This window comes from Prionailurus bengalensis, chromosome B1, assembly GCF_016509475.1.
Source record: "Prionailurus bengalensis isolate Pbe53 chromosome B1, Fcat_Pben_1.1_paternal_pri, whole genome shotgun sequence".
Taxonomy (NCBI): Eukaryota; Metazoa; Chordata; class Mammalia; order Carnivora; family Felidae; genus Prionailurus; species Prionailurus bengalensis.
In genome coordinates this window covers 145,140,965-145,162,264 of record NC_057344.1, presented here as the reverse complement: position 1 = coordinate 145,162,264, position 21,300 = coordinate 145,140,965, and the positions used below count along the sequence as shown (strand labels likewise).

At 35.3% G+C, this 21,300-nt stretch overlaps 1 protein-coding gene across 4 annotated transcripts in view; it reads right to left on the bottom strand.

The window, feature by feature from the left end:
* Positions 1–682: 682 nt before the first annotated feature.
* The window catches only part of RCHY1 (ring finger and CHY zinc finger domain containing 1), a 22,066-nt gene continuing 1,448 nt past the window's right edge, over positions 683–21,300 (bottom strand). Inside the window, exons 2-10 of one of the 4 annotated variants that reach the window (XR_006296169.1) lie at positions 16,624–16,743; positions 16,287–16,402; positions 6,399–6,477; positions 4,779–4,823; positions 4,614–4,672; positions 4,498–4,524; positions 3,521–3,641; positions 3,075–3,169; positions 1,256–1,354 (exon numbers count right to left, since the gene is read on the bottom strand). Coding sequence is in view for 3 of the 4 variants with exons in the window: in XM_043572465.1 (XP_043428400.1) it covers positions 1,226–1,354; positions 3,521–3,641; positions 4,498–4,524; positions 4,614–4,672; positions 4,779–4,823; positions 6,399–6,477; positions 16,287–16,402; positions 16,624–16,743 (696 nt within the window). In the remaining variant the exon portion in view is untranslated. Of the gene's footprint in view, positions 1,355–3,074; positions 3,170–3,520; positions 3,642–4,497; positions 4,525–4,613; positions 4,673–4,778; positions 4,824–6,398; positions 6,478–16,286; positions 16,403–16,623; positions 16,744–21,300 lie in introns of those variants that run through there. The other 3 variants (XM_043572465.1, XM_043572466.1, XM_043572467.1) reach the window with 3 other exon arrangements.

The following is a 21,300-nucleotide window of genomic DNA, read 5'->3' as shown; positions in this document are numbered from 1 at the left end:
ATAGGCTATGTTAGAAACTGGAATACTACTGTATAAGTTGTAGGATCATCAAATAATCTTTTGTGTATTTTGTTCCTGAATTAAGAGGTGTGTTTAATTCCATTACATAAGCCAAAAAGGTACTATAAAATCAGATCTTGCCAGGAATATTCCATGCCCCTTCTATTCATTCATACCTACTTTCAAGCACTTAGAGAAGAAAGAAACAATCCATTTACAACAAAGACAACCACCTCATGCATTAAAAACAAAAAAACAAACAAACAAAAAAAAACAAGGGAAAAGCTAGTCATGAGGCACCACCACGAGGGCAGGGACTTTTGTCTTGCTCACTGTTGTCTCCACAACCATCGTGAACCTTACCCAGCGCATAGTAGTTGGACACTAACTACTTGCTGACTGGATTAATCACTCTTTGAAGAAATAATTCCGGGAAACCAAAACAAAATTATTTTCAATGTTAATGGTTTTTCTTAAGGCTTGGAAGAGTTCTACTGTTTTATATTTTTTCCAACTACTCTAATGGAAGAGTACTTCAAAAGAAAGAAAAGAGGTTTTCTACAGAAATATATAATACATATATGTGTATGTATATTTGTATTTATAGACAGAATTATATATAAGACTATATTGCCCAAACTAAGCCAAAAATAGATAAACTTGGAAAAAACTTTCTATAAAACACTGTTTCAATATAATTTTATTAGCAGTTATTACATCAAAATTCACATTTATAGGATCCAAAGGACTGTCTTAGAAAATTCTAAAGTATATGTAATAAGATTTCAACAGTAAGATACAACATATTCTCATTATAGCACAGCTCTTAAAAAGTCAAGAATAACACTGAGAAGTAAGTGCAGTTCTATCAAGAACTAGAAATGAATTCTGCGTGCAGAGTGTCACTTAAAGCAAAGTTCCATGAAAGTATAACATACTTCTATGGATGTGAATTTCAGTGGCAAACATCATTGGCTTCCAAACTGACACTAAAGGAATTTCCAATCAAAACACAAGCACAGTGGCTTTCATCCAATATAGAGCTATGACAATTCTACAAAGAGACCCTGAATCCTTAAGTACTTATATGATTTTTTGCTGTGACACTAGTACAAAACACATCAACTCTAATGCATAGATTCTGACACATTATGACAACAGAATACTAAAGATAGCCTTTTCCTAGATCAGAAAATGCTGAGTTTTCCAGTGTAATAAATGCTGGTCATTGCTGATCTAGTGAAATTCTACATCCTCCAGCTTGAGCAGTATTGTAAGATTCACAAATATTACATTTCATGCCTAATATATGGAACTGGACAGTAGATCTCCCATTGCAATCATTGCAGAGAATCTGAAAAGTGAAGAGAATTCAAATTAAGTATATTAAACCTTATAGATACAAAGTGGCATTGTCTGCCCAAAACAATTCCTCAAAAATCATACTGAAGAACTGAAACACATATAGGTAAGTCTAAACATTTCCCCAAATAGAAATGTCTTTTATTTATTTTCTGAAAATTCTAAGAGGGCTACTAAGGTAGCTTTGAATTTAGAAAATGAAAGTGTAAATTTGAGTCAAGAAGTCTTATTTTAAAACTGTTTCCAAATAGTATATAAATAGTACTGAGCATAAAATTTAACATAGGCATTATCAGATTGACAATTATATTTACAGTTCAAAACAACATACATGATTTCATTATTCTTCCTTGACACTTGCAAAATTATCTTAGTTAATAAAATCTTTACACTTATAATATTTTTTTGCTTATTCTTTAGGTTTAATATACTAAGCTGTCAATCTTCTATGCCTCAAAAATAAAGTCCAAAGAAGCAGTTCTTAAAATTTAGTTAAAAAATAAAAGGTTTTGGCTCATCCCTAAAATGACAGTAAGAGGGGCACCTGGGTGGCTCAGTAGGTTGAGCGGCCGACTTTGGCTCAGGTCAAGATCTCACAGCTCGAAGGCTTGTGAGTTCAAGCCCCACATCAGGCTCTGTGCTGACAGCTCAGCGCATGGAGCCTGCTTCAGATTCTGTGTCTCCCTCTCACTCTGCCCTCTCCTGCTCATGCTCTGTCTCTCTCTCAAAATAAGTAAGGAAACAAAATAAACAAACAAACAAATAAATAAATAAATAAATAAAAATGACAGTAAGATATCACTTGAGAATTAATCTCTTCTAACACAAAGATCCCAAAAAATAAAAAAGGTGTTAACCTGAAAACAGATCAACGCATTAGTATGTAAGAAAAGCATTAGCTTTAGAATACCCATACCTGTTTTCTTAAATTCCACATGAGTGAAATCATACAGTATTTGTCTTTCTCTGACTGACCTATTTCACTTAGCATAATACATTCTAGCTCCACCCACATCTTCGCAAATGGCAAGATTTCATTCTTTTTGATGACTAGTATATGTGGAATTTAAGAAACAGAACAGATGAACATATAGGAAGGGTGAGGGGGATGGGGAAGAAAGGGAAACAAACCACAAGAGACCCTTAACAACAAAGAACAAACCGAGCGTTGATGGAGGGACATGGGTGGGGGGTGGACTGGATGGGTGATAGGTACTAAAAAGGGCACTTGTGGAGAGCACTGGGTGTTGTATTTAAGTGATAAATCACTGAATTCTACTCTTGAAACCATTGCGTGATATGTTTACTAAAATTTAAAAATAAATAAGATTAAAAAAATAGAATAGTCATACCATAGTAAATAGAAAACTTCCAAGTTTGTTCAAAATTATAATTTGGAATACAATCTGAATGTAGAAGGATTAGTGGTTGCCTAGAGCTAGGGGACTGGGGAATGACTGCTAAAGGGTATGGGATTTCTTTGGGGGGCAATATCCTAAAATTGACGGTGGCTGATGTTTGTACAACTCCAAGAATATACTAAAAAGCACTGAATTGCACACTTTAAATGGATGAGTTACACGGCATATAAATTATATCTCAATAAAGCTGTTATTTGAAAAAATGACCTACATGGAACAAAGCACACTGAAGCCTCTAGTAAAACATCACGTAATTACCAATTAGTATTCCAAAAGCAATCCTTCATTTACCTTACTAACAATTCAATTATCCACATGAATAAAAAGGGTAACGAACATTAAAAAACAAAAAGTAATCTTCTTCAGAAATCAACAAATACATATGCCTGAAATAAAATTTAAAATAATTAGAAATAAAGCATCATTAAAAACATCAGACCAGTAATTCACCTCCACACCATTACATGACTGACTGGCTCTGACAAGTAATACGTAAATAATTCAGAATAAAGTTTCTGCCTGCCATCTAGTGTTGGGAAGAATTGCATAATGGTATTCTTAGAATTTTTTTGGTCTGGTCCTTTGAATTTAAAATTTGTATTTTGTCCTTCCCATTAATCATCACATTGGTGTTTCTGCCAAAGCAGTATTTTTTAGACAGATTTGAGCAAAAAGGCAAAAATAAACAAGAACATCAACTAGGAACCTGAAAAGTTTTAAGCATTGATCGTACTCACATCCACAGTCATGTTCTGATATTCTGATGGCATAGGAGTCTGTGCTACCTCATCATCCAGCTGTCTCCAGTACCTAGTCATATCTAAAGCAGAGTGCATACATAATGGACATCTGTAGCCTCTAGAAGAAACAGAGAGGTTATTTTCCAAACATTTAACAAGGAGTATATCAACTCAGGTACACAAGAGGATGCATGCTAATTGGTACATAAACCATCCAAAACAGAGCATTATTCTGAATTTTAAGATGATCAGTAGATCCATGGTATTTTTTAAACCTACTCTTTTTCCTCAGCTCTCTAAAATTAGAAGGAATCAGCCCGTATTCTTTGTAGAATATATTCAATATATTTTAAAAGCCAATTAAGCTACTTTCTAACTAAATGACCTCAATTCCTTAATATATTCAGGCAACTTAGATCATATTATTTTCTCTCTAAACATTCTGAAAAAGTTCCCTTCTATCTGGCTCTTATATTAAATTAAAATTTCTGCTTATGAAAATACATTTACACAGTCTCTTCTATCCTACTACTCTCATCTCATTGTAACATCCTTTCCCCATAATAAAGTTTCTGCTTTAGATAATCTTGTTACCAGCTTTCCTTGCAGATGATTATCCTGGGCCAATATACTGACCTAACAGGATTCTGAGTGACAATACCTCAGCAATCTTACAATGCTATCGATTGCCTCTGGTACAGCCCATGCCTCCTGTTAAGCAAGGCCAGAAAATAAGAGTCTCTTGAAATGAGGGATGAGATAAGGCATACTGCAGACATGGGGGAAAAGGTGCAGTCCTACATACACAAGACGCTTTGCCCAGTTTACCACTATGCATTTACCCTGCCCATCTCAACATAAATATGTCACGCCCAACACAGTGTGAGGAACAGAGCTGGCCCACTTCCACATCCCCGAAAAAATAATAAATCAGCATCTTACAATAATTTTTAAAAATCCCATCAAACACTCACTCTTTCAACATTTCTTCATAACACGTTCTGAAAAAAATATATAACATTGTTTCAGTAAAACAAAAACTATCTCCACTATTTTCAATTTTGAGAGAAAAAACACAAAATTCCTTTACCTATGTAAAAGATGTCCACACGGCAAGACATGAGCAACAACACGGGATGTGTGAATGTCCTGTAAAGGAAATAAATGTTAGTGTCTGCATGAAGACAATATAAACATCCACATATCTTAAATTCAACAGGGAATATTTCCAAAGCAAATTATATTTTAAGCTTACCTCCAAACATATTGGACAATTCTGCCGGGAAACATTTTCAATACACTGTTTAAAAGAAAAACTCAAATTACTAAAAACTTAACTAAATGGAAATGACAAACAGATTTACTAATAAAAACAATAAAGGAAACAACACTACTAACTTACTAAAGATAATAATTAACAATACATGTTTCTTATATGTCAGATAAGAACTGAACAGCTAACTCACATAACTATTTCAGGCTTTGCACATTACCTGAAACAATGAAATTGCTCAGTATATCTTAATTGTTCAAATTATCTTCATTTTACACATAAGGAAAATCAGTGAATCAAGATTTACCAAAGATGCAGAGACAATAACTTTTGGAATCTATTTTATATGTGTTTTGCTCCAAAGTAAACTACTTAATAATATCGATAATGGTAAGAGTTCATATTCTTGAAATTTACTACATGTCATATACTAAGTACATTACCTGCATTAGCTCAGTTAAGTCCCACAACTCTAAATGAAACAGGTACATTACCCCATTTTACAGATGAGGTATTTGAGGCCTAGAGAAGCTAAATAACTTCCAAAGTCATTTGCCAATAAGAAGTGGAACGGTTTTTGAACTCCAACAGGCAGCCTCCAGTGTCAGAGTTCCTAACTTGACAAGACAGTGTATGATTAAATGGGGGAAGGTAAGGGGAAGCGCCACGCCATGGATGATGCCCAGGTTTTTTAAGTAAGCACCTGAGTACATGATAGGACCATTTACTAAAATACAGACAATAAGAAATAACTGAGAAACAAGACAAAGATACCACAAGAGAAAATGTGTATATAGTTTTTGAAAGATAACACGGCTATCACCCCAACTCAAATCTGTAAAACCAAACTCAATCTTTTATCTCCAGCAAATTTACAATCTATTTATCCAGTACCTTAAAAGCAAGGGCTAAAAACCTTGGGAGTCTTTACTCAGCCCCATTCTTTTTCCCTTATTCATTGTCACCATATCCCAAATGTTCATTATTCATCTCAATTTATCTTAATACTTGACTATTTCAGGCTAGTTATTATCTAGTACCTATTTTTAAAAAACCCTCATTAATGTTAACTATACTGGAATTAAAATTTTTTAAATTTTAAAAATCATTAGTCTGTTCTGTGATGTTTATTAGATTTTTTTCTAAATAATGAAAAATAATTTTAAAGGAACTGGTATCATGATATAATTACTATATCCAAATTAAAAATATTTCTAACTATGAAAGAAAACCCAAAAATATTTTCTGAATTTTCTTGGAATGCTGTTACATTGCTATTTCTTCTGTACTGTGCATTTTCACTTATTCTTAAAACCAGTATCAATGAGAAGAATCCATTACTAACTTACTTAGAAGTTGTCAACAGTATGCTAATAACTGATATAAGTATTCTTACACACTATGAAGAAGAAAAAGAACTGTAGATCAGATATTCTGAGGCATAGATCTGAGGACACCTACTTAATACTGCTTAAGAATAAAAAGCAACAGAGTTGTACTTGGTAATATCTGAAATTAGCATGCTTCCAAACATATTAGGATTTAAGCTAGTTTTCAAACACAATACAATATTTTTTTAATTACACAAACTTAGTTATATACCTTGTGCTTTCCTTGGAGATTCATAGCTAGACATAAGTTACATTTCAAACAATGGAAAAAATCTTCCTTTGGACCAATCCTAAAAATACACGTGAAAGTCAAAAGATTAGATTCATTTTTACAGAATGGTATCTATCCAAGTCTTTTTTCCTACAAAAATCTACACACACACACACCCTTTGGGCTTTATTTTTTACATAAATGGATTCTTTCTCTATATCCTGTTCTCTGACTTTTTCTTCACTTAACAACATATCCTGAAGATTATTCTATGTCTGTCTATATAGAACCACTTCATTCCTCTTCATAATTACATAGTATTACATAGTATGGATAGACCATATTTTTTAAAGTATTCCCTTATATAATTTACTATCTTTAGTTAATACGATGATATAAAATACCTATCTTTATACAAACATCGCTTAGTCTATCTGTTGATAATCTTTTATAAGATTTCTAAAAGTTAAACTATGGGTACTGAGGGTATTGCACCACTGGTTTTGATACTGACAAAACGACCTCCAAAAAGACAATACTAAATTATACCCGCACTAACCATGTATGACAGCACCTGCATTCCCTGCACCCTAGTGAACACTGGTTACCTATATGATAGACAAATACAAGATGTCATTTTAATTTGCGTTTCTCAGATTATGAGACAGGAAATATATTTTAATATTTATGAACCATGTGGATTTCTACTGTGGATTGCCTGTCCATGTGCTCTTTTCATTCTTCTGCTAGGGTATTTGTCTTTTACCATTTTAAAGCAGCTGTTTATATATCCTGAATATTAACCTTTTTCATTTGTATACTTATAATTTTCTGGTGTGTGACCAAGATTATCTTGATTTACATATTTTGTCATACAGCCATTTTAATTCTATGTATTAAAAAGCCATTGATATTTTCTTTTATGGCTTATGCTTCTATCTCTTATTTAGGAAAGACTTTTGAAACCTCTAGGTCATAAATATATATATACCTCCAATACTTATGGCTTTTAATTTTATATTTTTCTTTTATCCATTTGAAATGTAAAGAGATATGATAAAGAGAAATTGCTAGTTGTCCCCAAATTTTTATTTTCCCCTTCTTACACAACAACAGAACACTCAGGCAAAGGGCTGTCCTGAATAAAGACTACTTGCAACTTCTCTGGAGGTTGTGAACAGAAGAGATAAACGAAAATTCTGTGTTACGTCCTTAAAAGGAAAGCTCAACAAACCCTAAACACAAGCAACATGAAAAAAAACTCTATCATGGATCATCATAATCAAACTGCTCAAAACCAAAAATAAAATCTTAAAAGCAGCCGGGGGGGTGGGGGGGTGGGGGGGTGGGGGGAGACTTTATAGTGGAACAAAAAGAGGATGACACCAGATCTCTCACTGGGAACAATGCAGAATGTATATCCACAAAATACGGCAGAGCAACATTCGGTCAGCCTAAAATTCTGTATCTGACAAAAATATCTTTCAAAAATGAAAGTAAAATGAAGAGGTTTCAAACATACAAAAACCAGGAGACTCCGTTTAAACAAAAACAGTCAACTTGGCGTCAGTACATAGTCACAGTTAGAGGGGACCTGGCAGACTCTGCAGCAGTGTCTCTCAAACTTCACCTCAACACACAGTAAGTACTTTTACATCTTGACCCAGTTCTCCCTTCATTTACACATATACACACACACTCGAAATGCTAATGAAAGTTCCACATAACAGTACTTATCCTTACCATGTATTTATCTCTTTTTTATGCTTTTTTTTAAAACGGTGGCGGGGACTAACTAGATTTGCTTCCGTTTAAAATAACTACTCTAAATAATATAACCTCTTCACTTCCATCCTCAACTCCAGTCTCTATCTGTCCCACCCCCTCACTCCATCCTTTCACTGCCTTTTCTTAGGCTTGGCTATTTATTTATTTCTACCCAGACCATTGTGATCTATTCAGCCTCGGCCTATCTCTGTTATAACTTTACTGAAACATTCCTAAAATTAAGACCACTCCAATCCCCATAATCGGACAAACTCTCTAGCAGTGATTGCTTATTAAGCCCATTCTTCCACAAACAGAATAGAAATTTAAGAACAAGAATCATGCCTTCTATACTCTAGTGCTCTACACATGACAAAGATTGGTCTGATGCTTATTTAATAATTTGCAGAAATGTGAAAACGCACATCCTTCTCTTATAACATCTAATAAGATGATGCTGTATTTCCCCAAATGTAGTTACAAACTTATATCTTCTTAAACTTTAAAAGTAATTCTCATTATTTAAAACATATAAAACCCAGAAGAACATGAACCAACAAATATACCAACAAATACCTAAAATCACTCAGGATCACAGCACTCATGGATAACTATTGCTAATATTTTGGTACGTATAATATCCTGACAGATAATTTTTATGAATCATTTTCCCAATCCCTAAATATCATTTAAGAACATTACTTTTGATATGGGCTTGCAAATTAACAATCTCCCAAACATACAGGTTGTTTTTCATTTTTCACTATTATACTTATTGGTACAAGACTTATACTACACAGAAATCTTGGTACATATCTCTATTTCCTTGGGATAATCTCCTAAAGATGGGATTATAGAGTCAAAGGGATGAAACATTTTTTTAGATCAGAAATCAGAACACCAAAACCACATCTGTTATATCATACTCTCATGGTAAGTATCATGGTGCTTATCTAATAACACTAAGAAATTTTATTGCCCCATTTATTAAAAAAAAAAAAAAAGCTCATTCTAGTACATTTCAGTAAGGATATATGTACCTTCTGCCAAAAAATTCAGTATTGGATGTCTGCCCCTAATTAAAGAAAAACTGAAATCCTATCTTTTAGGGCACATCACTCTTTAAGAGAATTACCACCACACTCAAAAGATTACCTAACTATCATGAAACTATTTTAAAATATAAAATCAGGAATAACATATCACTAACTCTAAGCAGTACTGATTTCCTTACAGTGATTACTGCCTAAAGACAATAATCGTCAAGCTCATACCTCCAGACCAGAGCCAAGCCTAGAGGTGCCTTAAGCGCCAAGCACAAGAAATCAGATCACCCTTGCCTTGCAGCTTTGTTTAATAAACTAAAAGCAATAACTAAATTTCATAATATACTGAAGACAAAAAATACTTGTCTTTAATATCCAAAAGAGGAATCACTGTAAAAGATTATCAAAGAAGGTTAGCTACAAAGTGAAAAGATTGATATTTATGCAAATATATAAGAACTCATACATTCAAATGACATGATTTTTTTTAATGTTACCATGAGAGGGTAGAGTTTCCAAAAACACTGCTATTGCAAAAACATTTTTTAACCTGTCTTTTGATATTTTTGTTGTTTAAAAAAATAGTCATTATCTGATGGTCATATGTCATTTCTGACTAAACACAGTATATGCCAATCTTATTTAATAGAGTTTGCTCCCAATATCTTTTAACAATCTGAAAAAAAATGAAGATGAACAGCTCTGAAAATCCCCAAAGGGGGGGTTGAATTTTCAGTGTGCCACTGGCACTCTGAAAGAACTGTACAAAGATGCTTCAAAGACGGGTGGGCGCCTGAGTGGCTCATTCAGTTCAGCCTCAGACTTCAGCTCAGGTCATGATATTGCAGTTTACAAAGTTCAAGCCCTATGTCGGACTCTGTGCTGACAGCTCAGAGACTGGAGCCTGCTTCAGACTCTGTGTCTCCCTCTCTCTCTGCCCCTCCCCAACTCACACACTCTGTTTCTCTCAAAAATAAATATTTTTTGTTTCAAAGATTTTGAAATGTTTCAAAGATTTTTGAGATGTTTCAAAGATTTTTGAGCAATGACAACAGAAATAATGCCACCTAAAATACCTACTTGAAGTGATAACAATCCTTTAAAACACATACCATAGATGAATGGCCTCACTCAAAAAAAATGAACAATGTATTTCAAATGAAAAAAAAAAAAAAACCAAACATGGATTCTTCATCTAGTCATTCAATAAGGACTTCAATTCACAGTATTTTGTTACATGAACCTAAACCAACCCATTTTGCTAAAAAGATGTGTGACAGCGTTCTTCCATCTTTTATTATGTTCGTACACCAAAATTTACTCAGTATGGCTGAGTAAAATGGACAAATGTTGAAGTATGTGCATAAAGCATTTGGAAGAGAATAGATGATGTAAAAATTGAAAAAATTCACAGGACTGACATTCTAGTAGGGATTTATAAATCTAAAAATAAAAAATATTTTGTTATATTGGAACTAAAATGATGGCCACCTTTAAATACAAGGTTTCAAAAACACTGAATTTGGCAATGCATAGACACAAGTAAGGATAAGCCAGAATCTTACTAGTGATGTATCTGAGATCTGGAATCAATATTACATTTTGATGGTACAAGTGCAAGAAGAACCAAAAGTAATTACAAGCTAGAACCTATTAGAACTATATCTAAAACCTAGAATCAGTTATTAACAAGATAGACATGTGCCAGATTCATGACAAGTGACCAGTGAATACAGTCAAGGGATACTGTCAAATTTAGTACATATCTTTTCAAAACTAGAAAAATATGGAATCAAAATTTGGATTTACAATGCTTAAATTCTTATTAAAATTTCCAATGAAGTTGTTTTTCACCGCCTTTATTCTTATTTCTATCATTCATAATAATATATATAACAAAATATTTATTCTGTTATTTTAAAAGGTTTTAAAAACATACTTAGACGGTAAATGTTGATGACAAATTTTCCTCACATACAGAAAGGAATAACACCAAAAACATTCTGCTTAAGATGCACAGCCTACACATTACGAGCACACACTGTGTACATGGTACTCTCAGGTATAAAAATTTAAACTTTTGAAAATACCTTGATCTCATGAAGCTTAATATTACCAGGTATAGGAATTTAAAATTTGAAAATATCTTAACTTCACAAAGCTTAATGTATACAGGGTAGTATGAGATATGTATCCTACAGTCTCAACAACTTGAGTCAACAAATTAACTATAAAATGTATTGATTCCTTTATTGTAATAGTGGTAATTAAAAGCTGTGTGCAGATCTGGCATACAAAATAACTCTGTACAACAGTGAAAATCAACTGGAGCTCATGAATCAAATAGGAGAAACCCTAGAAACAAGGCTCTGTTTCAAAAAAAAAAAAAAGCCACAGAAAAATAAACATAGCATGAGTTAAAAAAAAATAAGCAAAACTAAACATATATTGTAAACTCCCACTCCACAATGGATAAAATAGCTTGTACAGGACCAAAGCTCCCACTGAGAACTACAAAGTCTGGATTCAAAGAAAACAAGAAATTTAAAAGCAGTAAAATAAATAAATAAATAAATAATCAACAAAGGGCTTAAAGGGTCAATATTCCAGACAGAAGGGAAATACACTGAGAAAAATCCAACAGTCCCTGCTTCACCCTCCTTGGGGGACTTGCAGATCCTAAACTATACTGTCAGAAGCAAACAAGCTAAGCAGCAAGCAGCAGGTAAGAGGATATGAAACCACGCAAACCCTCTGGCAATTTCTCGGCTAGGGAGGCAATAAACCGGGAGCCCAGATCCCATTACAAGAGTTGCCCTGATAAACTTTAAATCAAGACCCCTGAGGAAACATGTGCTAGGAGCCTGTGTTAGGGAAAACAAAAAAGAACAGGAATATAAATAAAACTTGGCCTCTAATCATCTCAATCTTTACTTATTTATTTTTTAATGTTTATTTATTTTTGAGAGAGATAGAGTACAAGCAGGGGAGGGGCAGAGAGAGAGGAAGACACAGAATCCAAAGCAGGTTCCAGGCTCTGAGCTGTGAGCACAGGGCCCAATGCGGGGCTCGAATTCACGAACCATGAGATCATGACCTGAGCAAGTCGGGACACTTAACCAACTGAGCCACTCAGGCACCCCATAATCATCTCAATCTTTAACTGGATTAGTAGGATCTGGCTCTACATGAACTGCTTGCCAAAAGAAAATGCTCTTTGGAGAATAATAAATAGCATTCAATTTTGTCCAACAACCAACTAAAAACAATATCAAGCATGCCAAAAGGCAGAAGTAAAGAACCAAACACCAAAGGAGGAAAAACAGAAAACAGAACTGACCCACAAATAATCAACATATTGGAGTTATCAGACCCTGCCTTTAAATGACCAGTGATTAATATGTTGAAAGAAGAAAAAAAAATTTTTTTCACCTGAAAAAATTAAAACTACAAAGGATGGGGGTGGGGGTGGGGCGGGAAATTCAATGTAAATTCTATAATTTTAAGAAAAAAACTAAAATTAAAAACTCAATAGGTTAAATAGCAGACTTAACACAGTATGACAGACACATCAGTAGGAACTAGCCAATTTAAGCATGAAGGGACAAGAGATAAATACAGAAAAAAAGAAAAATGTAAGAGACATATGGGACAGTGAAAAGGTCTACACCTAAAGTCCTAGAAGGGGCCAAGAGCAAGAGGCAGAAACATTATCTGAAGAAACACTGGCCAAGAATATTTCAAAACTAACAGAAGACATCAAGCCATAGATTCAAGAAATTCTACAAACTGCCAGCCAGATAAGTATCTCACACACCTGGACACATCATGGAAAAACTAAAAACCAACAACCTGAGGGGGGCACCTGGGTGGCTCAGTCGGTTGAGCGTCCAACTTCGGCTCAGGTCACGATGTCATGGTTCGTGGGTTTGAGCCCCGCATCAGGCTCTGTGGTGACAGCTCAGAGCCTGAAACCTGTTTACGATTCTGTATACCTCTTTCTCTGTCCCTCCCCTGCTCGTTCGCGCAGGCTCTCTCTCTCCTTCAAAAATAAATAAACGTTAAAAAAAAAAAAAAACCTGTAAACATTAAGAGGGGGATAAAAGATTGCCCTCAAAGAGGCACTAATAATCCTGACAGGCTATTTCTGAAACAGAAACCATGGCACCAGAATATTTTTCAAGTGCAAAAAGAAAGTAATTCTATACTCAGCAAAGACAAAATTTTAAAATGAAAATAGACATTTTCAGAGAGACGAAAAACTGACGGAATCTGTCACCAGCAGAGCCTCACTGGAAGTATTAATAAAAAGAATTCCTGAAGCCAAAGGAAAATAATCCTGAAGATGAAAGAAATGCAGAAAGGCAAGAAGAGCAACAGAAATGGTAAATATGTAGGTAAATGTAAGAGAATACTGTTTGAAACAATGTCTTACAGAGTTTAAAATATCGTAGATTAAAAGACATGACAAGTACACGTAAAGCCTCTTAGTTAAGGTTCTTACACTGTCCAGAAATGATAAATGCATTACTCTAGTAAGCCAAGGATGTATAATTTCTAAGATAACTACCAAGAGAATAATGGAAGAATATATCTCTAATAAGTTTATAGAGAATAAAAATGAAACTTAAAACACGGGGCATCTGGGTGGCTCAGTCGGTTAAGTGGCCAACTCTTGATTTCAGCTTACAACATGATCTCATGGTTTGAGGGTTCAAGCCCACATCATGCTCTGCACTGACAGTGCAGAGCCTGCTTGGGATTTTCTCTCTCTCTCTCTCTCTCCCTCCCTCCCTCCCTCCCTCCCTCCTCCACCCCTGCTCACATTCTCCCTCAAAATAAAACAATAAACTTTAAAAAATATTTTAAAAATAAAGTAAAATAGAAAAATTGCCGATTAATCCATAAGAAGGCAAGCGAGGAGACGGAAAGATAGATAAATACTAAGGGGATAGAAAATACTAAACTTGTCGACTAAACTGTAAAATTGTACATTTAAAATTTATATATACAATTATATTAATAAGACTAAATATGCTAATTAAAAGACAGCTTTCATTAAACTGAATAAAAAATTCAACTACATTCTGCATACAAGCTATATGCCTTAAATGTAAGCATACAAAATGTTTGGGATAAAAAAATAAAAACGGGGGCACCTGAGTGGCTCAGTCGGTTAAGTGTCCAACTTCAGCTCGAGTCATGATCTCCTGGTTTGTGACTCTGATCCCCGCATCGGGCTCTCTGTTGTCTGCAAGAGCCCACTTTGGATCCTGTCTCCCTCTTTCTGCCCCTCCCCCACTCTCCCTTGGTCTCTCAAGAATGAATGAATGAATGAATGAAAAGAGACATACATGCAAAAACTAATCAAAAGAAAGCTGATATACAGTAGCTCTTAAGGCAGAAAATATAACTAAAGATAAAAAGAGACAATGATAAATCAATCACAAAGGAAAACAGAACAATTCTATGTAAATACATAAAATACATAACACCTTAAAATATATAAAACAAAACACAAAAAAGCATTTACTATAGGATCCCCAAAGCTCAAGAGTAGTTACCTTCAGAGGAGTGTTTTTATTGACTTGTAGGGGGCATGAAAGAGGCTACTACAGTGCTATGAACATTCCATTTTTTGATCTGGGTAGTGATTAAAAAAATGTTTTCATAAGTAAATTCATAAGATTGTTTATGACTTCTACATCTTTTGGTATGTTTGTTATCCTTCCTTAAAAACAAACTACATAAAAGCAAGTGATTTAAAATATTCTAGACGGTGGTTATGGAAAAAGACTGATATGGAACACCTGGCGCTTCTACAGTATTGGTAACAGTTTTCTTTTGTTAAATAGGCTTCTTGCCCAGCACAGAACCCCAACTCGGGGCTTGAACTCACCACGAGATCAAGACCTGAGCTGAGATAAAGAGTCAAGATGCTTAACCAACTGAGCCACCCAGGAGATCAAGACCTGAGCTGAGATAAAGAGTCAAGACGCTTAACCAACTGAGCCACCCAGGTGCCCTGGAAACATTCTATTTCTTAAATTGAGTGGCTGAGTTATTGTATTAGTATAGTTTACAACAGGGGTGCCTGGGAGGCTCAGACGGTTAAGGATCTGACTCTTGAGTTCAGCACAGGTCAAGGTCTTATGGTCTGTGGGATCAAGCCCCACTTTGGGCCCTGCACTGACAGTGCTGAGCTTGCTTGGGACTGCATATGCACGCTGTCTCTCAAAATATACGTTTTTTTAGAAAGTATAGTTTATAATGTACACAACGTTACATATATGTTTTTGTATGTAATGCTCAAAAATTTTTGGAAAGAGGGGCGCCTGGGTGGCGCAGTCGGTTAAGCGTCCGACTTCAGCCAGGTCACGATCTCGCGGCCCGTGAGTTCGAGCCCCGCGCCAGGCTCTGGGCTGATGGCTCAGAGCCTGGAGCCTGTTTCCGATTCTGTGTCTCCCTCTCTCTCTGCCCCTCCCCCGTTCATGCTCTGTCTCTCTCTGTCCCAAAAATAAATAAATGTTGAAAAAAATAAAAATTAAAAAAAAATTAAAAAAAAAAATTTTTGGAAAGAAAAAAATTCCTATATGACAACATGTCTGTAGTAGCTTGTCAGTGGGAGACTGGACTGTAGCTTATTTTTATTCTTTCTACTTTCTCATATTTTCCAATTTTTATAAAATCATCCTATACTTTCTGATAATGTTTTTAAAAACTAATTGTAAAAAAAAAAGAAAATTCTACCCTAATTTTCTATTTCATCTGCCCACAAAACACATTATATAAAAGCATATTTTACATCCAAAAGTTACAATTTAAATAGCCACACAATAGTTGATGGGCTAATTAAATGATTACTACAAAAGAGGCATGAAAATATTTTTCAGAATAATGGAAATGTTTTTTATCCTGACTGTATTAGTAACACAGCTATATATATTTGTCAAACTTACTAGACATTTAAATTGAAGGCATTTTATTAGATGCAAGTTATATCCCAATAAAGATTTGAAAAACTATTATTGCCCAGGTACATTAGAATAGGAAAAGAACATTTTACATACAGTACCTACAAATTCCACAGTTTTCACAATGATACTGCTTCTTGTCTTTGTCAAAAAGATGGCATATACTGCAATAATATTCTCCAAACAATGTGCTACATTCTTCGCAAGTCTGTTGGGCCTAAAACAGATACATGTAATTAAAAATTGGACTAAATTTATCAAAACATTTTGTATTATCATTTAAATATCCAGTTTGTTACAGTATATGCAGATTTTTACAAGGTTTTAAACATTTAAATCAAAGATATTGCTTGGAATTAAAGAAGTCACTTGCAATACCAATTTTTTTTAAGCCACTTTAACATTATTTAGAAAGAAAATAGAAATGTAAAATCTTACGTGTTGGATTTTTTCACAGTTTATGCACTGCACTTCCTTTACTTTAAAGCGATCTAGCTGATGATCTTCATTGTTATCATGACACAACCGACAAGTATAAAGTTTGTCACAACAAGGTGCCTAATACCCAAGGGGGAAAAAGAGTTATAAAAAGAGAAAAACAAGTTTGCAACACAAAAAAAAAAAAAAAAAAAAAAAAAAATTTCTTCCTCCTCCTGGAACAAGGTCAAAGAATACAACCAATGGATTCGTTTGTAAACTAATCCTAAACATAACTTTTTACTGTTTCTTAGCATATTTTAATTATTCCCTTCAACATCTATGTCTGTATTAAGTTGAACATAATCTGGTCCTTAAAGATAAAGGAATCATGAAGAATGGAAATCCCTAGACTGAAGAACTAATCTCACAATACCCTAAACTCATTCTCAGCCTTAAAAGCAGGCAGGCAATTTCTTCTTAGACATTTCCAGATAAATTCACTTACCTACTTCACCCCTTAAACATTAAATATCATAAAGATTACATATATTTTAATTTGCTTGTGTTTATTAATCATCAGCTATATGCTTGATATTTTAGAGGTGCAATAAATGTAAGAGATAGTCGTTGTTTTCAAGAGTGGCAGACTAGCAAAATCTATTCTCTCCTTCCCAGACACAATTGCCCAGCTTTATTACAGTTCCCAGCTTTCTTTGATTTCAGCTGTGGCCAAATGACTAAGTTCTTACCAAAAGAATACAAGCAGAAATCAGTGCCACTCTTGGGCCTGAGTATTATGAAACTGGGCATGCCTCCTCCTCCACGCTCCTTTTCTCCTTTCCATCAGATGAAACCTGGACATAGCAGCAACCCACCTGCTGACTGTATGCCCTAAAGCAGGGCAAAATACAATGGGGAAAACTTGTCCCTGAAGTGATCATGTGGAACAGTCTTATTACCAAACTGGATAATTAACCTTGAAATTGTTAGGTGGGAAGAAATAAATTCTATTCTTTAACCTACATTACTGTTGGGCCTTTTTGTTACCATTAGTAACTTAGCTTTATCCTAAATAGTATAATACATCAAAAAAAGTTTCCAAGCCAGTAAGCTCACCCCATAGTTTCCAGTATACTGTGACCTTCCAGATCCACTCATTTCTGAAGATCTTACACCATAATTTACCACAATACAGTTCATCCCTTAAAGATTTTAACACTTGGGGCGCCTGGGTGGCACAGTCGGTTAAGCGTCCGACTTCAGCCAGGTCACGATTCCGCGGTCCGTGGGTTCGGGCCCCGCGTCGGGCTCTGGGCTGATGGCTCAGAGCCTGGAGCCTGTTTCCGATTCTGTGTCTCCCTGTCTCTCTGCCCCTCCCCCGTTCATGCTCTGTCTCTCTCTGTCCCAAAAATAAATAAACGTTGAAAAAAAAAATTTTTTTTAATAAAAAAAAATAAAAAAAAGATTTTAACACTTAACTGGTACCCTTTCTCTCCCAACACTACTCTTGTCCTACATCTTAGTGATCTGCACATCCACCACTATAATCCTTCCAATACCATGAACTCTCAATTCCTTGACTTTCTTACTTCCAATGACCTTGTCCTCCAACCCTCCTCACCACATATTCTCAAGGTCATACCAAAGAACAGTGGTTCTCAAATGTTTTGGTCTCAGGACCTCTTTACACTCTTAAAAATTATTGAGGATCGGGGTGTCTGGGTGGCTCTGTCTGTTAAGCATCTATCTGACTCTTGGTTTCAGCTCAGGTCACGATCTCACGGTTTTGTGAGTTCGAGCACCCTACCACCCCTACTTCGGGTCGCTGATAGTGTGGAGTCTGCTTGGGATTTTCTGTCTCCCTCCCTCTCTGCCACTCCCCCACTCGTGCTGTCTCAGTCTCTCGAAATAAACTTAAAAAAAATTACTGATGATCTCAAAGAGTTTTTGATTATGTGAATTATATCTGACACCATATTATAAAATTGAAAGGTTTTTTAAATATTTATTACTTTTAAAAATAATAGTAATGAACCCATTACATGTTAACATAAATAACATTATTTTAATGAAATAACTACTTTCTCCCAAAATAACTGAATTCTCATTTCTGCTTCTGTATTCGGTTTAAGTATATGAAGAAACTTTGGCCTTCCACAGATATGTAGTTGGAAAAAGGAGTATTTTAACAGCCTTTGCAAGAATACTCATCTCTGATACTACAACAAAACTCAACAATTCATAAATCATTAGTTGTAACACGGACTCTGAAATTGTATGTGAACTTTTCTCCATTACATCAAAGTCCGTTGATCTATCTTGCACTCTGAATGGATCTTTTACCCACACATTGGTCATTTGGAAAGTATCAGTTCACTGAGTTCTATAGCTCTTTCAAATGTTCACAAATTTTCCATGCAAGATTAAAAAAAAAAAATCGTGCTTGTTAATATCATTACCGATCTCATCAGAAAAGTCTTTAGGTACTGGGACACTTTCAAGCTTACAGAGAATAATCCAAGTTTTCCAAAATTCTAATTTTGGGGCACCTGGGTGGCTGAGTCTGTTAAGTATCCAACTTAGGCTCAGGTCATGATCTTGCGGTCCATTAGTTTGAGCCCCGCGTCGGTCTATGTGCTGACAGCTTAGATCCGGGAGCCTGCTTTGGATTCTGTGTCTCCCTCTCTCTCTCTCTCTCTCTCTGCCCCTCCCCCACTCACACTCTGTGTCTCTCTCTCTCTCAAAAACAAACATTTAAAAAAAATTTTAGGGGCGCCTGGGTGGCTCAGTCGGTTGAGAGTCCAACTTCAGCTCAGGTCATGATCTCGTGGTTTGTGAGTTCAAGCCCCGTGTAAGGTTCTGTGCTGACAGCTCAGAGCCTGGAGCCTGCTTCAGATTCTGTGTGTGTGTGTGTGTCTCTCTCTCTCTCTCTCTGCCCCTCCCCCACTCACACTCTGTCTCTCTCTCCTTCAAAAATAAATAAACATTAAAAAATTTTTTTTTAATTTTAATTCTAATTTTTACATGACAGCTTGAATTTTATTACTGTCAAGGATCTTCCTTGCAATGACAGTTTCACTTCTCTCCTTTTCAAAAAAATGTCCACCAAATACTCAAATTTGAGAAGCCAGATTTCAAGTAAGAAATGTTCCACAAGAAAGCTACTAGTTCAGTACACAATCCAATTGCATAAGAACTTTCCTCACAATGACCATCTAATTTTAGTTTGCAGAAGTTCTTGATGAAAACATCCCATTTCATCAAACATGTAAAAAACATGTAAAAAGACATGTATTCAAGAGCTGAGATTTTATAGAATTTTATCAATGACATTCTTGAGTGAAACTGGCTTTTTTTTTTTTTTTTTTTTTTTTTTTTTTTTTTCTAAATTATAGGTGTAGCACAGTCAGTGCCACTGTCTTCATCTTGCTAGGGTGCCAGCAATTTTAATCACCACTTTTGCATACACTGAAAAAGAATACATCTTAGTATTAGAAAGTAGTTTTGACCTAAAAGGGCCTCAGGAATCACAGGGTGGGGGGTCCATTCACCACACTTTGAGAACCACTGCTCTAAACAACTGAATCTTGTTTCTATCTTAATTTCAAGCATGCAATTCTCTAATCACTACTTCCTCTCTTCCCAACTCCAATTCTTCCCTTGCACATACTCTAGTTCCTTCCTTCTCTCTTCCTTCCAGAAAAGGGACCACTGGTGTCACTTCTAAGTCAAAATCACTAATAAAATATGAGTTTTTACCATACTTGCCTAGTTGACTCCCTCATTCTTCTACAATCTAGGACCTAAAATCTGGGTGATTATTTCACATCTCTTTCTTTACAGCTTTTCCTCCACCCTTACACTCTGCTGATACCTTGCTTACTTCACTACGAAAATAGAAATAATCAAAAGAAAACATCCTACCACAAACTCTATCAACCAACCTACTTGCAAATGTACCTAATACTCTGTCCTCTGTTCCATGTTTTTACGTAAGGCCAACTCCTCCACTTGTGCACTGGATCCCATCTTTTCTTTGATTACTCAAGGGCAGTAAGTGCTCCTACAGTTTTCTCTTTCCCTCCTGCATTAAAAATGTTCTCACTTTACTGAGTCATTTCCAAGAGTACAAAAACATGCTGCAATACCTCCCATTTTAAAGATTAAAAAAAAAAAAAAAAATCTCATGATTCTAAATCTCACAGCAACCAGAGTTGTTGTTTTGGGGTTTTTTTGTTTTTTGTTTTTTTTGTGGTGGTTTGTTTTTTTGCGCTCTTTCGCAACAGAACTCCAAGAATTGTCTATAAAGACTATTTCCAGGGGCACCTGGGTGGCTCAGTCAGTTGAGCAACCAACTTTGGCTCAGGTCATGATCTCACGGTTTGTGGGTTTGAGCCCGGCATTGGGCTCTGTGCTGACAGCTCAGAGTCTGGAACCTGCTTCTGATTCTGTCTCCCTCTCTCTCTGCTCCTCCCCCACTCATGCTCTGTCTCTGTCTCAGAAATAAATAAACATTAAAAAAAAATTTAAGATTTCCAGTTTAACTACTCTCTCTCTCTCTCTCACACCCACTCCAATCAGGCTCTGTCCCAATCTCTCCACTGAAACTTCTCTCGTCAAGATCACCAGGGACCTCCTCATCCAATTTAAAGTTCAATTTTCAGTTCTTGTCTTACTCAAACAACAGCATTTGAT